Source organism: Sipha flava, unplaced genomic scaffold (genome assembly GCF_003268045.1).
Source record: "Sipha flava isolate LNK unplaced genomic scaffold, YSA_version1 35a_pilon_pilon, whole genome shotgun sequence".
Taxonomy (NCBI): Eukaryota; Metazoa; Arthropoda; class Insecta; order Hemiptera; family Aphididae; genus Sipha; species Sipha flava.
This window is the reverse complement of record NW_020273058.1, coordinates 2,234,872-2,256,388: the sequence shown is the minus strand read 5'-3', so window position 1 is coordinate 2,256,388 and position 21,517 is coordinate 2,234,872. Positions and strand designations below refer to the sequence as shown.

The window sequence follows — 21,517 nt, the reverse complement described above, 5'->3', positions numbered from 1 at the left end:
AGATTAATTTTAATGATAAATAACCATGGATACCTAACCATGCAACTAACAATTTGAAATTTAAACATAAAAGAAGAAGTTTTGATAATTTATCAAAATTATAATCAAAATCTATGATTAGAATTATAGTTTCATTACAACTTAATGATGGATATAAAAATAACTCTCGATTTTAATTTCATTTTTAAATAAAAAGCAGTCATAAAATGTTTTATATACTACGAGTTAACCGGTTTTGTAATTTGTTAAATCTTTGTTAGGATTAAGATATATATTTTACTTACATGCTATCATTAGCAAATGTAATATAATCATAATATTTGTTTTTATTATGATATTTATATTTTTCTGTACTTGAGCCAATTTTGGATTTCATTATATATTTTTAAGTTATTAAGTTATTAAGAAGTAATATTCAATTGAATAATATAAAAAAATAACTTTTAGAGTGATTCATTAAAAGTGAATTTGTCTAAACATACATAGATTAGGGCAAGAGTGGATTGTAAAAATGTTGATACATTATATTTACTTAAGGAAAAATATAAAATTAAAAATGCATTAATGTGGTGCTGTTATTGAAAGCTTAGCGAATATTAGAATATTAAATTATGTACAATGTAATTGATAGTAAAAAAATAATATTATTTTTAACCCGAAATCATTTGAAAAATTGTTTTTTTTTTTTTTACTTATTTATTACTTAGTCATTATTTATTATTCAATTTTAAATTAAAATTTTGATTTTAGTTTCGGTTGCTTCAAAAACGTTTTATAGGTTCTGGTTAAATATTTGGTTTAAATACTTTTAAACTAACCGGTCTTTTTCGGTTGGGTTCTAGTCCCTGCATCGAAGTACAGTTACAAAAAAAGTCTAATTTAATTCTTAGGCATCTAACATTTTAATAAATGATATGTCATTCTAAGAGTTTTATTTTTTTTTATTCATTAAGTACAATTTTAAGAACTTCTTTAATAGATTTAATTGTTAAATCTGGCATCTTTGGCAGGTGTTACCAAAGTTTGTTACATAGATTTTTCGTAGAATCTCATTGAAACTGAGTGTTTTCGAATTTGAGTTGATACATGTTGACCTGATAATTTTTATTACATTTGATAATTTCGAATGCATCAGCAGGCAAGGAAAATATTAATTTAGTGGATTATTATCGTTACGATATCTTCCGAAACAAATGACCTTCACTGGTCTAACTTTGGTGTCTGAGATAATTGAACTAATATTATTTATCTGTTCTAAATCAAATGTGATTCGGACTTAGACATGATTTGGTTCACTATAGGCCAGGAATGGCAAACCTTTTGAACAATGCGTGCCAAAAATTTACCTTTTTTTTTTTTTTTATGGAGCGTGCCATGAAAAAAATATTAAAAACATTATATTTTATTATATTATAATTGGATTGTATAATTAATGTATTAGTATAAAAAGATTAGTTTAGATACATAATAATAATAATAATAATAATAATATTGCTTTGTTAATTATTTATATTATATTATATTATAAGTCCTATAATATTATATATTTTATAATATCTATGAGTAAAAATTTTCGCGTGCCATGGGTTTGCCATCCCTGCTATAGGCAATATTATAAAATATAAGATAGAAACACGTATATTTCGATAATGTATGTCATTTATTACATATGCATTATCAAATGAATTATCAATCGGTTGAAGCTTAACTTTTAACTGATATTCCACATCAGTAAGAAGTTTTTTTAGTAGTAATTTAGTTGTAGTTAGTAGTTAAGTTTATTTATTAAGTCATTGACTGCATGAAGTACAAAAATATTTTAAGTTCCTATTTTTGATTGTAAACTATTTTATTTCGGTTGCGGTGAGGCCCTAACATTTACCTACTATGAACGGATTGTGAGCACCTATCGCATCTTATTGGGAAGTCTGAATCACCGAAATGAGAACTGAATTTGAAACAAGTTTAATTAGGTACCATTTATTTAAATAGAAATGTGTTTTTTTATTTTATTTTTTTTAACAGAAAAAGAGTAATATGGTGAAATAAGACGATTTAAATTAAGATATGAGAGCAAGCAATTATAACATTTTCACACACTATAACGGTCAACTGACGACTGCCAATTTTAAACTTGTTTCCTATGTAATGTATTTAATGAATATTACTTTAACGCTGAGCTTTTTTTTTTTTTGCAAATAAAATGTAATTCATACAGTCAATGATGTTATATCTCAAAACACAACAGAAGTTCGTAAAGTAAGTGAATGTTCTTTATGAAAACATAATAATAGTTAATTTTTACATATTTATACCCCACGGTTTGACTGAGCTTTTCATAGTTTCAATTCGGCTGCAAAAAAATGATTAATGGATAATATTTCTTCTTCCTTAATCCATCAACTCTTATTTCAATATTTGTACATCATAAAATTAGTCATGAATACACAAATCGCTTTATATATTTTAGATGTTTTTTATTCTCATCAACAATGATGAATATATATAAATTGTTAAGAAAAAATTATTAATTGTGTTGTAAATAATAATATTTTAACACAAAACGATAATACCTATATGTTTGTATAAATATTTTTTAGTAGTTATTTTTAAATCTTTTGATTCTCATTGTAGCATAAAATTAGTTATATGGTAATACATAAACATACAAATCAATCCTTGGCAATTTTTATTTATTTGTATATTATTATGCGTTCAATTTTATTTCATGCATTTGCTTCTAATCTGATAGCAAACTAATGTCAATAAAATAGTCGTAAACAATTAAATAAACATTATATGATACTCGTATAATATGTGATTTAATAAGAAATATTTTCAAGTTATATTTGCAAGAGCTTGGAGCTTGTTTTTGTCATAAATATTTATTTTAATTTCTCTAATATAATATTTTGAATGAAATTATAGTACTATTTTTTTATTTTTTTTTATATATATATATATAAACTTGAATCATCTTTTTTTACACTCATGACTCACTTATTTTATTTTCAATATAATCAATGTATGAATTATACATATACATTCTAAGTAGTATTGATTGTTATTTAAACAACACATTATTTAATAACTTTTGACAATCCATTTTAATGTTATTTTTGTTTTTGTTGTTTACACCTCAGACACAATGTAAAAAATGCATTAAAAATTATTTGAGAAATGATACCTTTTATTTACCTTTGTATACCTTTTATTTCTAGAAAACATTACAGGTTCTCACCGATGGAATGAAATTATAGGTATTTAAAAAAAATTATTTCAAATATACATATATATATATAATGTAAGTTTATGCATATATTTATATCTTAGCACTTTTAAAGCATAAACAATATTTGAGACGCTATCACATGTTTCTTTTGCATATTAATTCTGTGGATCGTCTTCAGTGTATATTTATCAATTTTATTTTTCAAAAAGTCAGTAATTTCTACTATAAGCTACACAAAATTGTTTAGTTTTGAATTACTATATAATAACAATAATTAAGTATGTAAATTATAAATTTTAAAATGAAATAAAATCTTTATACTGATAATTACATTAATACATATTTTTTTTGTAACTTTGAAGACATATACAACGAAATAATTTGTTAGTGAAACTGACTTTAATAATATATATATTTATATTTATATATAACTTTTTATTATGATTCACCATCGATTGGCTGCAGCAATTCTTCGATGGAAATATAACCATTGTGGTTGACGTCGATTAACTTTTCAATCAGATTTTTCGCAAAGTATTTATTCTTCAAAATTTTTTCCAACGATCCCTCCATCGGTATGCTGTAAAAAAATAACATTGTTCATTTATTTTTTCGTTCTTCTTTTTGTGATCTTCACATCATACATATATTACGAATATTATTTTATTCACATTGACATGTATATACTTGACATACAGTTATATTAACTATAAAATTAGTGCAACTTTGAGTTGATCCTACATTTTTTTTTTTTGAGACAGATTTTTTTTTTATAGAAATTTACTAACTATATTGTTATAGTTACGTATTGTGATTGTTTTATGGTGAGAGAGATTTAGGGGGGGCTGAACCCTCCCCCAGATTTCGAATTTAAGTTATGATATATTATTCACACAGGACTCTCGTATTTAATATGTTATGTTTTTTCGTTTATATAATAATTACGTTATAAATCAATAATTATTAATGGGTTAAAAATGTTTGTGTTTTAATAAATTGAAATATAATATCAAAGAATCCCCTCTCTAGAAAAAATTCTAAAAACCACCATTGATTATGTAAACGTATCATCCTTTTTTAACTAGGTAAATTTTTTTGAAAAATAGAGAGTAATATAAATAATACACCATATAGAATACGCATTATAAGAGAAGAATGATGGAAGTTGATAAAATATTTTTAACCGATCAATCTCGTGTAATCGCGTGTCTTGTAAATTATAAAACAGCCTAACCGTTACAAGATTAAACGATATGAAAATGTTTCGTAGTTACCTTAAGTCTTCAGTTTTTTTTTTTTAACCATATTTACACCGAATAAATTAAAAACAAAAAAACGTTTCTAAGCACACCGCCTTCATTTATTAAACAAGTGGTGCATCAAAGCACATAATACATTTACTTTATATCAAATCTTTGAATCTAAATTAATCTAATCTTTGTACAATTTATTCATATACAACATTAATTAATTACACATATGGTTATGTGGGTATACAGTGGCGGTTATTTTCCATATATTACCGAGCACTTATAAAGGGGACCTAAAAGGCGGCGGTCAGCAGTCTTCCTGATTTTGAAGTTATGAAAACGATCGATTGTGCAAAGCGCATAAAGTTCACAGCACCCACAGGACCACCGATGAAGTATGTAGACGAAACACTTGAAGTATAGAATATAATCGCCATTTCAAAGTACGAGAAAATTGCTACGATAAAGGAACGAATTCATTAAACAATAGATCTCACAGAAATCAAAGTCATCTAATGTTGATAGTAAAAATGAATAGACAGAAATACGGCCGTGGGACGCTTTGGTACATGTAGTAATATTACAACCAAGATCTGGTGGTTTTAATTATTTTTTAAATTTTTTTTTTTTTATTGAAACATCAATGCTAAACCATCATTATTTTTGTACTTACATAATAGTGTACATTATTTTATTTATCAACTCGCGTTGGGGGTGTAATAATGTTATATATGTCCAAAATATACCATGAGAATTTACTATGATTTTCAATACGAATTTATAAATGTTAAATAAGACAGAAAATATTACCGCTTTGATGCATTATGGGATGAACGTTAGTACCGAAAATATATTGATCATTACATAGTACTTTTTATAAGTCAAGAACAATAACTACGATGCAGTCTATGTTATTATTGGGACCGATACGAATGTATGTAGGTGCGTTTGTAGCAGCGGGGATACGCCGATTTTTACTTTTATATTTATATTGAACATACATAATTGAGTCCGAACGTATCAAGAACACCACGCGTGCTGTAACCATGTACAAACCATTTTCCTGGATAAACTTTTATTCGGACCTTTTCAAATAGGCCAAGATTCCCGATATTTATACGAACTAAAAATAAACAAGTTTGAAAGTGTTTTTCTTCCGTTAAAATATTGACACGCAACGATAACTGGAGGATTTTCTAGTTATTTTCTAGTAACAGCAACAAAAAAAAAAAAAAAGTGGTGAATATCAGAAGTGTTATGAAATATTTTTATAAAATACGATACGTTGCAGCGGTTTACCTAAAATTCTGAAAGCCTCAAAATAATAAAAAGTAACCAACATTTTTTTCAAAAATTAAATAATACACCAAGAGTACTACTTTTTATAAATTTTTAAATTTTTTATTTTTAACATAGAAATGTTAATATAAACAATTGCACTGACGTAAATTTTGCTCATTGAAGCTGACATTAAAAAAGATATGAGGCACTGAATCCTTTTACCGAGTATTCCTATGAATCGTTCATAGTGAATGTTTAAACACAAAATTAAAGTACAATGACCTACATAAAGTAATATATTTATCACAAAAACAAAGAAATAGTTTAACTTAATTTCAATGATTTTCCTGAACGGTTTAAGAGGATATTAAAAATGATTAATACCATAGTATAATTATAAGTAGTATGTTTATACTTTTTCTCTTATTTTTGCCTACGTTAACAAATAAAAAAAACATATTTCACTAGCGTGGTAAATTTTCCGTTTCTTTGAAGATTTAATCTACACTTCCGCGTTTTTTTAAAACGTTTAAAATATTTTTTTTTTGAATTTACATAATGTACTGTATTCATATATTTGAATTATGAAGAATTAAGTAAGTGTAAAATTCGATAAAAAAAATGATATATGATGTTGATGATTTAAGTTTTTTTTTAATTTTAATTTGTATTGCATATTTAAAAATAAGACTCATAATTAATAGTACCTATAATTTCTTAGTCAAATGTCTTGATATACGAGTAACTTATTATTAATACTCTCGTATTTGTTTACATATTTTTATTGTACGTACATGTTATTGTACATTTATATTGTATAAGTTTGGAGCATTTTTTGTTTCTATAAACAACCCATTGTAATTATTTATATTAACGATATAACTAATCAATTTTTCAAAATGTATTATTAAAGATTATATCAGCTTAATGGTACTTTATGGTTGAAATAGAGATTTAATATACAATAAACAGCTTATTATCTAAAAACTAGATTAAATATTGGATTCAAAGTTAAAACTTTGTGTTAATACTACTTATTTGTAAATTATATTCGTTTTTATTTACAACAGACATTGAAGGAAATATAGATACTGTTCCACAGTATATATTAACTGTATGTCAGTGAAATAACACTTATATACTGGGCATTAATTTATTAAATAATGTTCATTATCAAAAACACGTATTATTTATAATATGTTTTTCACAATGTTTCGAGTTCATATTTTTATATAATAATTATTATAATATTATTAAGATATTCTTTATCAACTATCCATAATCTGCCTGTTGTCTAAAATAAATTATTTAAAACCACTTATGATAGAAAAAATCAAATTAAATTATGCAGCTTGATCACATTTCATTACTATATATCTGAGTTAATGTTTTTTCAAAGGGCTTATTAAATTAAGTATCAGCTTATTGCGTAAAATTTAATTACGTTTGTTCAGAGTTCTAATATTTAAAATTTTATATCACCGCAAAAATGGCCAGCACTAGATTTACTAGATTTTACTAGAGTTTTATGTAATGCCCTCTATAATTTTGTCACGCACAATTTCAATGGTTCTTTATTGTAATTAAAATCCTAATTTCTGTACTCGCATAAATTATAAATACGCTCAAAACTTACTTTTGATTGAAGCTATCGTCTTTGTTGTCCACAAGTAGATCCGATGGCATTAAATTCATAACATAATGGTCGGCTCGTTTGCCGAATCCTCTAGCCGTAGATAAGTCCATATTTTTGAAGCCTCTTATAGTTCTCCCTTTGTCTCTGTTTTTATGTTTATATTCGTTGTCTCCAAATGTCGGGTATGAATTGACAACTGCTAATATCAAAAATGTGATCTCTATAATCAACAGCCGAACCATTATATTGTTGACTGCCATGATAATAAAATTTACCTAAAACAAACATTAATTTATCTCTAACCATATTTAATAAAAGTCTAACACGTTTATAATTGTTGATTAAACAAAAAAGTTATTCTTAATTTATTTTCAATAAGATATTTTCCAAACAATTCCGAATCGATTTCAAAAAATTTAACTGTACCAAAATTGCAAACTTTTATAATTTTGTTTCATTTTTTGTGTACATAGCATATTTAAAGGTGAATACCTATCAGCTTTTACGATATTTCATAATGGTAATTAAATCTAGGTATTATTTATAAAAAGTTAAAACTGGTTTAAAACAAAACAATACCTTATGATTTTCAGGAGGGAATAACAATATAAAATGTCATGTTTTAATTCATTGGTTCTTAATAGTGATAAAAGGTAAACATTGTTTGTTCTCATCCATTTATGCCACTACTTACTATAATATTTAGTCTATTCAGCTCAGTAACTACTAAGTTTCAAATAATTTAACTATAGCACAATAATAACAAGCTGGCAAAATTGAATTACATTAAATAAAAATTATGTGTAGTTTAAACTCATGTTCCTTTTAGACTCTTCTTTTTCTCTATATAGTACGCATCTATAAGTTTTTGATATTTTAAAAATAGGTATCTCTATTTATATGTAAATAGGTATTCGTTAAACTTTCTATACAATTTCATTCTATCAAAAAGTTCCAGGTTTTCTTGAGCGATTTTATGATTAAATTTAGTTTTTTTCTTTATATATACAAGATCACGTTCAAATTATTAAGGCGCATATGAATAACGTGTAACATAATATTACATTAAATTACCTATATTACTAGTATGTTAAGAAGGTTTAGATTGGCGATTTACCTATTGTTCTGAAAAATTATTTATATTTCTTGCTTTTATCATTATGCAATTTATTCACTTAAGTTATATTATAACTGATTGATATACTAATTTTTTTTTTTAATAATAATATTTAGTATATTATTAATAATAATTTTAATTTATTTAAAAATAAGCTTATGGAACAATATCATATCAAACGAATTAAACGTTTTTTATTAACATTTCAAATAAACAGATGTTTTTACTGATTTATTTGATTTTGAAAATATGCAACTATATATTGAAGAATATTAAGAATAAATTGATTAATATTCATTGTAATAGAAATATATCATTATATTATCGAAACTCATTTAGTATTTAAATAGCCATAAGTATTATAACGGTGATGATTTTGTATTATGAATAGCGTAATTTAATTATTACAACTAAATTATTGCTAAAATATTACAACCAATTTAAATACAAGTTATAACACTATATTCCAGACCAAAAAAAAAAAAAATTGCACATATTGCACAATTGCAATCATAAATGAAAGTGATTGGAATCAGTAAGATTTTCTTTTGTTTTTTCAAAAAATTTAATTGAATAAAAATATTTTTTCTCTCAATTCTCAGTTATATTCTAATCCTATAAATGTTTTTACCTTATAATTCAATAGTTCCAAAAATGATTACGATCACAGAATCCTTAGGAAATAGTTGGTGTTTCATAGAATCTCAATCTATGTAACTTCAATTAACCTCAATTTTTCAATAATTAATTGAAAAAATAATTGGTATTTCAAATAATTTTTTAAAGATAGTTCATGATTATTTTTTAAGACAATTATTGCACTCAATGTCCACCTTGTGGAACCCTTGAGATTGTCCCATGGAAAATTTAGGTTCCACGGAACTTACTTTGGGAATCGCTGGTATAATTATATTTGTAAATAATATGATAATAATTGACATTTTAAAAGGTATTTCTTGCACATTTGTTCTTGACTTCATTGTAGTCATTTTTCATATGTGTATACATATTTAAAAAGTTTTTTTAGCAAATACCTATTTTTATTTACATAAATATATAATATTTTCACAGGTTGATATTAAATATTCTATTCTTTTTCATAAGCTTTTTAGTAACATTACTTAAAAAAATAAAAATTATAAATACGCTAGAACTTAATTAGATTTTATACGAAACTTTCACAAAATAATAAATAAACCTTTTAAAAATAATTTATTGCTCATCTCAAGTATAAATAAAATATTAACTTTTTGGATCAAAATATGAGCATCATACTTATAAAATTAAGATAAATGTACATCAAATTTACATAATTTTTTTTTCATAATTTATGTGACTTATGGTTAAAGACCACAGGGTGTTAAGCATTTCGCAGGTAAATAATAAATATAAAATGTATGGTATTCTACACTGCATATTTGTATCCATTCAATCCAAAGTAATCTGTAATTTAAATTGTAAATATACTATAGTACACAAAATTTTATGGTAGATCAAATCTTAACTTTGCTTCTGAGTTATTTTTGTTCAATAACATACGCATTTGCTGTTTTAAATGCAGATATTGATAATCGCTAGAAACAAAATATTCTAAAACCTTTTTATTCAGGTTACCAAGTTTTTTTTTTTAAATAAAAACTCATTTAAATCAATCTATTAGTTGTGCACTCTAAATAAAATAAAATAATTTTTTTTTAATAACATTAATTTATGATTTTTTTTTCAATTAAACTTTTTTGAAATAAAAAAAAAATATATAAATTAAAAGTAGTTTTATTAGGTTCTAGCACAGAGAGAAACTTTAAAAATATTATTCTTTAATCAAGAAGTAATGAGATTTCCCGATAACTACGATAAAACTACAGAAAAATTACTTTAAATAAAATGTAAGTCATCATTCGTTAACAAAATTGATTAAATCAACATTGGTTTCATTTTTAAAATTCAAGTTGCTTTCTGATTACGCTGTGGCAGTTTTAGTGAAGAAAAATTATAAATTTATCATGCATAGAAATCATTCAATATTTTCTTTGATTATTTTTATCTTTATTGAATTAGTGAACTTTATATTATGTACGTTAGGGTGGCACTCACTTATAGGTGTGAGTTTTTTTTTTTTTATTTGTCTCATATTTTAATATTGTTTAATTTAGTATAAAAATGCTTATTTGAGAGTTTGGTACATATTAAAAAATATTTGAAGGTCGCTCAAGGCATTTCAATTTTAAATGTTACACATTTTCCTATTTTTATGTTATAAATTATCTAATGTATACACTATAGAGTATCGTACATTGTACGTAAATTTTATTTAGTGTTTACTAAATCACTTATTTGATAAGGATTTCAAAACATCATAAACCATGATACTAGTTACATCATACTAGTTAATATTGGATAATCATTTGTCTTCAGTCATTTACAAAACATAATAAACCATTTTTTATATTTTCAAAATTAATACAATAACTGACTTCTAGAAATATTTCCTACCGAACATTGTAAAGTAAAATTAATATAAACTAACTGAATTATTATTATCTGGTTTTGATTTATCATTATTAATATTATTATTGTAATACTTTTTGAACATGTTTATTTGCATTTGAATTACATTTTTTTTAAATATAAATGAACGCTTTATTTAAATTTGATCCAATTAATATTTAATTATCCATTCCCCTTAAACATCTTTAAAACCAACAGTAAAAAAGATTGACATTTATTATTTTTTATTCAAAAACTTTGAGCCAACTAATTTTTACTTTATACAACTTTATTTAATATATTTTTAAATAAAAATGTTTAGCATTGTACTTTCATAATGCCCATACATTACATGCCCATGTACATCTTTGTAATAAATAAATTATGTTAACGCTAAATATATAACACTTATTCGCGTATTTGGAGTAATTTACTATAAATGTAGTAATATAAAAAGAATCAAGAATATATGTCAATTACATTGGAATAATTTTATAAAGTACACTTAACAATTAAATTAAATCAACAAACGATTACATAACAATTATTTTCACAACGTGAAAATTAAATGCAACTATAACAGTGAAAATTACATCAATAAGTCAAGTGAATATTATTTAAACAAAAATAGTATCTGGCTCAAAATTACAGAAAAAAATAATTTATCATGTTTTAGAAAAACTTAATTTATTTTATCTTTTAATCTGTAAATAATAATATATAAAAAATTACATGATGCAAAGCCATCTATTAGTATCTAATATTCGTTTATAAAGATTATACTTAAATTGTAAACAATGAAATTGTATTGTATAATTTTATGGAACTAAACAGGATATTTTCACTATCAACATTAATACTATTTTAAGATATAATAATATGCATTACATCTTATATAACCCAAAAAGGTTTGTACGTCATGAAGCATAAAATAGTACTTAAGTCCTAGATAGCGTACTTTATTAGCATAGATTCTTAAACACTCAATATTGCGAAAATACTTATAAATGGATTACATTTTCTATTAACAGCAAAATAATGGATAGTATTTTCGTAGGGTTATAATTATTTAACATGCTTAAATTATTTGGCCTCCCTCTTTCCTATTCAACAGAAACGTTTAAGATGGAAGATAGAAATAAAATTGATTTTTTTTATTTATTTAATAACTCCTATACATCAAGTATACTTCATCAATAATATCCTACCATCAGTCACAAGATTTCAGAATTTAATATTTTTCAGGTTATGTTGCATTTTGAGATTAACAAATTATGTACACTGTAAAAAAGAAATTTTATCATAATTTTAGATTTTGTGTTAAAAGTATAATTGAAATTTTGTAGTCTTACTAATTTGAAAAAATACTATATTAAAATTAGAAACTATTTAATAATATGTATGAAATGTGTAATATGATAAATGTTTTAAATATTATTTAATACTGTTGTTATTTTAAATAGATTTTATGTATTTTTTTAATATGGTGTTGATGTCAATATAGAAATAATTTAAATTACATTTTTTTTTTTATGAAATATTTAAATAAATATTTTAAATTAATATTTTTAATATTTTTTTTTATATAAGAAGCAAGAAGAAATATTTATGTTAGGCAAAGGATAGCAAAAGACAACGATAAATGCCCTAGATTCCTTATAATATTAAATTTCATCATTCATCAGATTTTTTTTATTTTATTGTGGCAGTAGTAAATGAAGAAATATTATTCTAAAATAACAATTTTTAATTTAAAATATTTTTTTACTATAAAAAAACTTTTTTTTCCATAGTACTTAATAAATATATAGTAAATGCACTGTTACAAAATACTGTTAACAATGTTAACTACGGCGTATTGTCCATATTGAATACTATTCATCGCATTAACGCGTAGGCTATTATTTTATTATCTAATTTAATCGAAGAACTTTTAAACTTTTTTCAAAGATTTTTCAAAAGATTTTTTAATTGGATTTTTCTTTATAGCCCAATAGTGTAGCCAGGATTTTTAATTGGAGGAGTGGGGGATAAATACTTTTTTTAATTGTGTCATGAGCCTAGGTAGAGTTGGATGAATATGGGTATTTAAACACCCCATACTGTATATAATTTATATATATTATAACGAAATACAAAAAAAATGTAAAAATTAACTAAGAATACATTTATGTCTTTAATGTAATTATATAATACTAATTATTTGTTCTACTCTGACTCTTTTTGGCTACGCTACTAATAAAGTTCAAACAATTAACCTAAAAAATCAAAGTGAAGTATTTAATTTTCATCTTTATATATAAAGTATTAAAATAAATATTTATTAATATTAAATAAATATCAAAATAAAATCATATATTTTTTTCTTCAATACCTCAAAAATATATTTTATCCTTCTAATGTGTATTACCAAATACTGTATGCTTGTATGTATCATTAATTTAATATTATTTAATTAAAAAGTATTTTGTCTAATGATATAGAATAAACAGATAGTTTATTAATACAATTATTAGCCATAAAATTATAAGTAATTATTAAGAACTTAAAAACTATAAGTGTATATTAAATAATTGAAAAAAAAAAGAAATATTGTGTTATTATATTCAGACATGTTATATTATAATTGTTTATTTATTTTAAATTTATTTTTTCTCATATTAATATTTAGTATCGTTAAATTATTGTTTTAAACGAGAATATTTTGTAGGAGTTTACCATGAAATGAAATTATTCCAATATATTATTACCAAATTACCTATTATACTAATATCTAATCCTGCCTATAATATAATAATTAAACTTTAATCCCTTGGTTTAAAATGGATCGTAATGAGTGTTATAACAAGCATTGTTAAACAATTAGCTGATTGTTAGGATTGTCGAATTCGTTGTTCAAATCCGGTTAATTGAAAGCCCTTTTCAAAGCATTCTATCTCTCTCACTGTAAATCTCTTCTTTATTTCGACCCGCATAATGTGCAAGTTTGGAAAAAAACCTATGCACTCTTAAGTTATGAACAAGAATATATGGTATAATATCAACATCCGTTGGTTTTTGCAATACAGAGAAATTAATTATCTACAGTTTTTGCAATAAAGTATTCAAAATCAAATTAATTTATAATATTCGATTTGAAATTAGCAATGCAGCTTGTATATAACGTACTGGTTTTCGGATCAAAACTTTCCCACTGAAACCAAACAGTTTTGGAGTACTTCGGCGATACAGACATCTGGTTTACATAAGCGTAAGGTATTAAACAAATAGAAACTCTTGTTATAATATTAGTTATTATCTTCATTATGTTTTGTACTTTTTATATAATCCGTCAGCAATCTTGGATAAAATTTACAGCAGATTAGCAGATTAACGTACGGATAGAGCAACGGATTAGTGCATCAGATTATAGAATTATTAATAGTGCGCTTTTCTAATTACTTGTAGTATTATATTTTAAATCGAAAAAAAAAATAAATATTTACTACATTTTTTTTTTTTTTTTTTTTTGCTGATTTAGTGTTTAAAAGAGGTCTAAAATAAAAAATAAATTCATTGTACAGTTCAAATACAATTATCGTATCGATTAAAATATAATACGGTAGTCGAAAAGTGATTTCATCTATGTATTGAAAATAAAAAGTAACAATATGCGAGTACTCCATACGTATTTTATTTAGAATTTCCCGGAAAGTTTATGCCGATTAAAACTGTAATCAAACGAGAAGAAAATGAATAAATAATCAAACGAGTGGTTTTATATAAAGGTAGGTATACATTTTTCATTTTATCGAGTTGTTTTCCAGATGTTTCAAGTATCAGAGCATATTAATGGCTTTAGCTAAAATTTCGTTTCCAAACTAAAATTGATAGGGAATATATCAAGAAATATTATTCTAGACTAATCAGACATAGTGGCTATATATTATATAAAGATACAATGCCTAAAACTTATAAAGACCTTAATTTTTTTTATTTTTTGAATCAACTATGGAAAACTTTGCTAATGTCATGAGAGGATCTTAAGTTTGTTTAAGATTGAAAATACGAAGAAAGTAAGAATATTTATGAATAATATACAAATTACAATGAAAACCTAATCATAGTTTGAGCAATTTAAAAAAATAAAGTGCAGCGCTTATATTTAACTTTAAGCATAATATAAACGAATATTTCAGAACACTAGTCTCCAAACAGTAGGTATTAAAACTACACTTCACTTCATTATTTTTTATCATAAAACATGTTACTTATACAATGATAAACATAGTGTTCGATAGTAAATATTTATAAATATTTATTATGTATATTTGTATGACAATGTATCTTATAAAAAATATTTATTAAATTTTTAATAAAAAAAATTCCAAGAGGAGTGATGATTACCACTTCATCCCCTTCCCCTCTACCCCTGGCTTAAGCGATTGAGTAAAAATTAAATATGTAATATGATTCGATTAAATTAATATCTACTATGAAAAAAAAAAAAAAAACGGAAAAAAAGATTGAATTACGATTTTATTATAAAATTAAATTACAAATTAATATGGTTAATTAAATACTTTAAATAGGTACTATGATTTTCAATTGAAAAATTAGAATAAGAATATAAATTTTGATTACCATCAAAATTTGTTAATAATGATATATTAGTATATTTTGTTGAGGTATTTGATACGCTTTATATGAATGTAGTAAAAAATTATTGCAAAAAAAAAAAAATAAAAATACATTATAAATATTATGATATATTTTATTAATTCTTATATCATTAATTTGTTGCTAATATGGTTTTATATTTATCGTTTTGTAATGTTATAAAATATTGCTGTTATATTATACGTACCGAAAATGTAGACAAATAGTAGTGAGATAACTGATTTTTTTTCAGATCCCCAAAATTATAAATACCTAAGAGGTCTTTTGAGTTTAAAATCAGTCACTGAATTTAGCATATAACTTTATCAAAAATCATTCATATGCTTGTATTTCACAAGAAAAGACATTATAAAAGGACTTGTGAAATCGTTGGGGATTTTGAAATCGATATTCCATTGTCATTTGCTTTGAATTACGACTTAAAATAAAATTTTTTATCATAATATACTTTTTTCTTCTATATGTTGTTTTATTTTTGGACACTAAAATATTTCATTTTTTTCTCGATTCTTTTTTTACGTATCATGGTAAAAAAAATGTTATTTCTATTATAAGCAATTTGTTATTAAAGACCAAAATTATATAACGAAACGAAAAAGAAGTGATAGGGACAAGAAGAAAAAAGGTACTTAGAAAATCGCTAGTAAAAATAAAAATACATTACAGACCACTTAAATATTTTTGTTAAACATGTCGAAAATGATACATCATATTATACATGAAATTATCATCTATGATCACTTGAGACTCAGAAAAAATATAGAAGTACGCGTTTTACTTAATTATTATTTGAATAATTAATTTTTTAGTTTCAACAGAGTTTAAAAATATATGTGGTTTATAGTAATTGAATTAAACATGATAATATAAAAGTTATCATTTCTGAAATATCTTCAGATGGTGTCCCTATTAATGCTGTGTTCTCACAGCTAACTAATTCCTGACAACACCGGTGCTAAAATGTCAATAAATTGCTCCCTAAAGTGGTTCTTTTCGAGAACAACCCCTACTTTGGACTTGACAAAAAAAAAGAAGTAATTATTAAATCATACATTTTTGCTTTTTCATCATTATAATTTGATATTGGTATAATTTATTTATTTGCGTTAAACTGTAGAAGAAAATACATAAATGTTTTAAAAATATCTATCTCAAAAACACTTAAAAAGTAAATCATAAAAAAAGTAGTAAATATATTTATACAAGCATTCCGTTAGTTGATTATATATATATATATATATATATATAATATAAATGTGTATTTTGTTGTTAAACCACAAACCATATTTATTTAATATTTCACCATATTTTAATATATCTGAATTCCTAGATAGAATTTGATTGCGCCACAAGTGTTACTTTATTTTATTCACTTATTACTTTTATTTTATCACTTTATTCACTTATTTTGTAATATCTCTCTCTCTCTCTCTCTCTCATTAATTTGTTATTTATAATTAAAAATTAATCAGGAGAATATAATAAGAATTATGAAAAACAGTATTTATTCTTCTATTGAAATTAAATGTATGTCGTTAATAAATCATAATTATAAACATAATTTCATTAAATAGCTGGTAAATGCTGGTATACGCACTACGGACCAATCGGAATGACATCACTCGAGATGCTCGATATTCTAAATATGTTTCGTTTCGTCTTTAATAATAAAGTTTATTATAGATGCATAAATTATGTAAGTGCCCACGTGAAAATTCAAATAAATGTCAGAATTTCAATATCGTCAAATAGCATTGTTTCAAAAGTCACACATCCTTTGGCACAATAATCTAATCTAAGATAATATGATTGCATGTAAGCATTTTTTGGAAAACAGTTGTTTCTAAACGTGTTTATGTGCAATAAAAACAACACATTTTAGTAAAATGCATATTTTATTTTTGATCTCACCACACTGTCAATTCCCCCTTCGTCCTTTCCTTAATATTTAATTTAATTTTATAACCTTAAAAAGTTGAAACATTAAAAAACTATTATTATATTGTATAACTTTATTTTTATCAAAAGCCATACAAATACTCAGGTAGGTTATTTATTTAGTTTTCATTTAATATGTAATCTAATATTGTAATTATTATCAAAAACGTCCATGAATATACAATAATAACCGTATAAAAAAAACGTGTAAATAACTAGCTGTTAACTAGTTAGTCTATAAAATTCCTAAATATGCTCGTTAATTTAGTTTTATATGTATGTGTGCGTATATATATATATATATATATATTACTTGGTTTTACTAATTAAAATTTTTACACCAGTTTGGTTTTCGTAAATGTTTGTAGTTTATAATAACAATTTAATATGTGTCCAGAAAAGTTTACTAAACTCAATGACATCCCAGATGAAAATATTTGTCTTCAAAAGGCACCCAAATCCCAATTACAAGGTAATGGTCAAGGGTTTTTCAAACGCACCTTCCAACAAAAGTGCACTAAAAACAGTGTATGTATTAAAAAAAATTTAGTTTACTATAACTTTAAGTTCTACCCAAAAAGTTCGTTTACCAATTAATAAATAAAAATTATATTATAATAATATTGAGGTTATTTAAATTGTCTTGATATTTTGAATTTGTAATTTGTTTAAAATTTTAACAATTAAATAGTTTTAATAAATTGACGTAAGATAAATCAAAATAATATTTTTTATTTATGAATTTAATAATTATTTTATATACATTAATTAAATCGTTTTTATTAGTTGATAAAATATCTAGTATCTACTAGTATGTAATATAACTAGTTGAATTATGTATTTTTGGATTCATTCAATACATTAATTGAAAGTGCACGTTATTCTTTAAAATAACTACTTATTTTATACATTAACGCTAATACATATATATTGGTAATAATAAATTAGTGTTCAATGATAATTACCTGACAAAATAAATGCAATGCTATTTGATTAGTGCGTATTATATATTAATATTTGTACATTGTACATCAATAATAACATTGCTAAACTTTCAGTTTATTCAAAATTAAATAATATGTACAAATGCGTGATTGTTATAAAATTAATGTATTTAAGTTTGATTAGTTAATAGAACAAAATGCTACTATGCTGTTCTTTTACGGGACGAAATTACGTAAACACTTTTCTTCAATAAAATATTATTATATGCAATCTAGCTTTTCATAAACATCACAAGCGCTGAAAATAAAATCTAATCCATCTGTATCTATCACACTATATTTAAAACGGTATACTATATCATATAACTATGTTTGGTTAAAATGTTCAGTATCAAATTTTTTTCAATTTTTCAAATATTTGAATACTGTGGAGAAAATAAAGAAAAATATCCAATATATTTTTAATATTTGTCAATGACTAATCAATATAATACAAATTATTTAAGTTCTATAAATATCTCTCGAGGGAGAAAAATTCATCCGTGAAAGCAAACAATTCTTAACGAATAGTAACGAATTGTTTGCATATAATTCTCGATTCAAATTTTATTTTTACGTTTGTGTTTGGATAGAATAAATTGATTTAATTACTAATGCAATTTTTTTATCGTTACATAATGATAGTTAAAAAAAAAATAATAGGAAACGAACATCATAAGTTTAAGTATTAGTAACTTTCATGCATTTTTTTTCTTTACAAAGATTCACTTCAATATTTTCCGATAAAATAAAAATGATTTTAGCAACATGGTGTTTTCCTTAAATTTACCAATTGTATAGTTATTATTTTATAATATATATACGAGTATATGTTTCTAAAATATTTATTTTTTACCTTATATTCTCTGTTGGTTACAATTTTATAACGTTTATAACTTAGAAATCTATAAATTAAATTAAAAATTGGGTTTTTAAACATCTACAAATTTACATTATTCATCAGCTATTACTAAAATTATTATCTGAACTATTGTACTTAATAGTATCAATATCCATTTTGAGCCAAGAACTTTGAGAATAACTTAAATTTATATCTAATTTTGATTTAACTCTGTAAAGGTATAAATGAACTTCTATTATAAAGCCATTCACACTAATTCATACTAAAGTAGGGTTTTTAAAAATAAAGAGTGATGTATAGTCGTAAAATAAATAATTCATTATATTTCACATATAGTAATTATGTTACTTATTAAGTATAGTTATAGTTTAAACAAATTAAAACTTAATTAATCTATGAAAATATTTCAATATTTTGAAATTAGTAAGTTGTAGAAACGAGGGAATGATTTAATGTACATGTAAATTGTGTTTAATTAACTACATAAAAATAAATTAAATTGATAAAAATAACCAATTTTCAAATTTTGTAAAAAAAAAAAATAAACTATATGAAAGTGATTACACTAGAGTCAACTAATTTTATTATTTTTTTGTTATTTTAATTATGTATAAATAGTTATATATTATATTTGCGAGTTGGATTGTTGAATTGTATTTATGTTTCATGTTTAATTTCAACTCATTATAAGTTTTATACATGTATATTGTTCTAAATACATTTTTAACAATGTTATTACACAGCTTTGACATTAAAGGACCTTTTATGTTTATTTTAAACTCATTAATTTACGACAATAAAAATGATGACTACACTTAAAAAAAAAAAAAATGTAAATTTCAGTTGCATGTGCATGCTAGACACTTTAAACAATGAAAACACATAATAATTCTACATCTTGTAAAAGAATCTGCAGTTCATTTAAAAATTCAATTTTCCGCTGTAATGGCATAAAATAATTTACAAACATTTTTAAACTAACGGAACAATGAAATCATTTTTTCTATCAATTAATAATATCAAATTAAAGCTGAACGGTATTCCATCAGAACCCTAAAAGTGTTAACGTATTATTTAACTATAAAACAGTTGGTTCGAAATAAAAGTTACTACTTTTTGTAATTCGATTCAACCGTTCCACGCAATGCCGATAAGACGTACCTTGAAAACTGAAATTCGAGTAAAATGTCCGAAATAGAATAATATTTTGTAACTCGCAACGGAATAATTTTACACAGTGACACATGGTTATTTCAGAAATGCGGAACGCGTTTTGTTGGACTTCAAAACATTTTCAGAGCGTCTATATAAAGAAGAAGATTTGAACGCGTCTCGTTCTCGACGACGGTAGTATAATTTTCTAAAAATTCAATCGTGTACATCGTACACAATGCTTGTGATCGTTGCTATTGTTTTTCCCCTTTTCTTTGCGAAGTAAGTGAACACATTATAACCTTCTCGCAAGCGAGACCGTCTCACTGATCGTCGACCGTTTAGAAACACGGTATACGTGTAAAACCGATACATTTCTTACAATATTATACGTACACATATATGTATTATTTACACACACACATATATATGTATATATATATATATACATTTAGAATGACTTACCGGTCGGACTTGAGTATCTGTCGTGAGCGCGTTGGATTCGCGTGGATGCGGCGGATAGGGCGACAAACAGAATGAAGCCGCCGACAAAGACGCAGCGCAATATGTACCAAGTGCAGGGCGAAAGCGCGTCAAACCGCGTCATCGCGCGTTACCGCGAAATACGCCCCCTGACAACCTTCGGAACTTTTCTTCCCCGCGCAACCTGTTGGTGTATCGGCGCCGTGTCCACACGTACGAATATACCATAGTATGTGTATATGCATAATTTGATTTTACGTTTTTTTTTTTTTTCCACGTTTCTGTTCGTTTGTTTACCGCTCGCTATTCGTCCCGTGCAGTCGTCCGGGACAATATCGGCCGCATGTCGTCCGAAACGTACATTCTTTCTTTTTATACACACACACACACATGCGTGGTAATACTTGTGTGCGCTTATGTTTGTGCACAGTACTTAA

The 21,517-nt window shown here is 24.3% G+C and overlaps 1 protein-coding gene across 1 annotated transcript; it reads right to left on the bottom strand.

The window, feature by feature from the left end:
- Positions 1-3,294: 3,294 nt before the first annotated feature.
- On the bottom strand, positions 3,295-21,163 carry LOC112687683 (allatotropins-like). The gene is made up of 3 exons (XM_025560542.1): positions 21,063-21,163; positions 7,400-7,674; positions 3,295-3,812 (listed from the first exon to the last, which is right to left on the bottom strand). Exons 2-3 carry the CDS (start codon positions 7,657-7,659, stop codon positions 3,671-3,673), a joined length of 402 nt encoding a protein of 133 aa, XP_025416327.1. The 5' UTR covers positions 7,660-7,674; positions 21,063-21,163; the 3' UTR covers positions 3,295-3,670.
- Between the last annotated feature and the right edge of the window lie 354 nt (positions 21,164-21,517).

Bases quoted from the DNA above. Each gene is read 5' to 3' on its own strand.
- LOC112687683 (XM_025560542.1), bottom strand. From the start codon at position 7,659: ATGGCAGTCAACAATATAATGGTTCGGCTGTTGATTATAGAGATCACA. The intron at 3,813-7,399 runs GTAAGTTTTGAG...ATTTTTTTACAG, and splicing joins GACGATAGCTTCAATCAAAA to CATACCGATGGAGGGATCGT.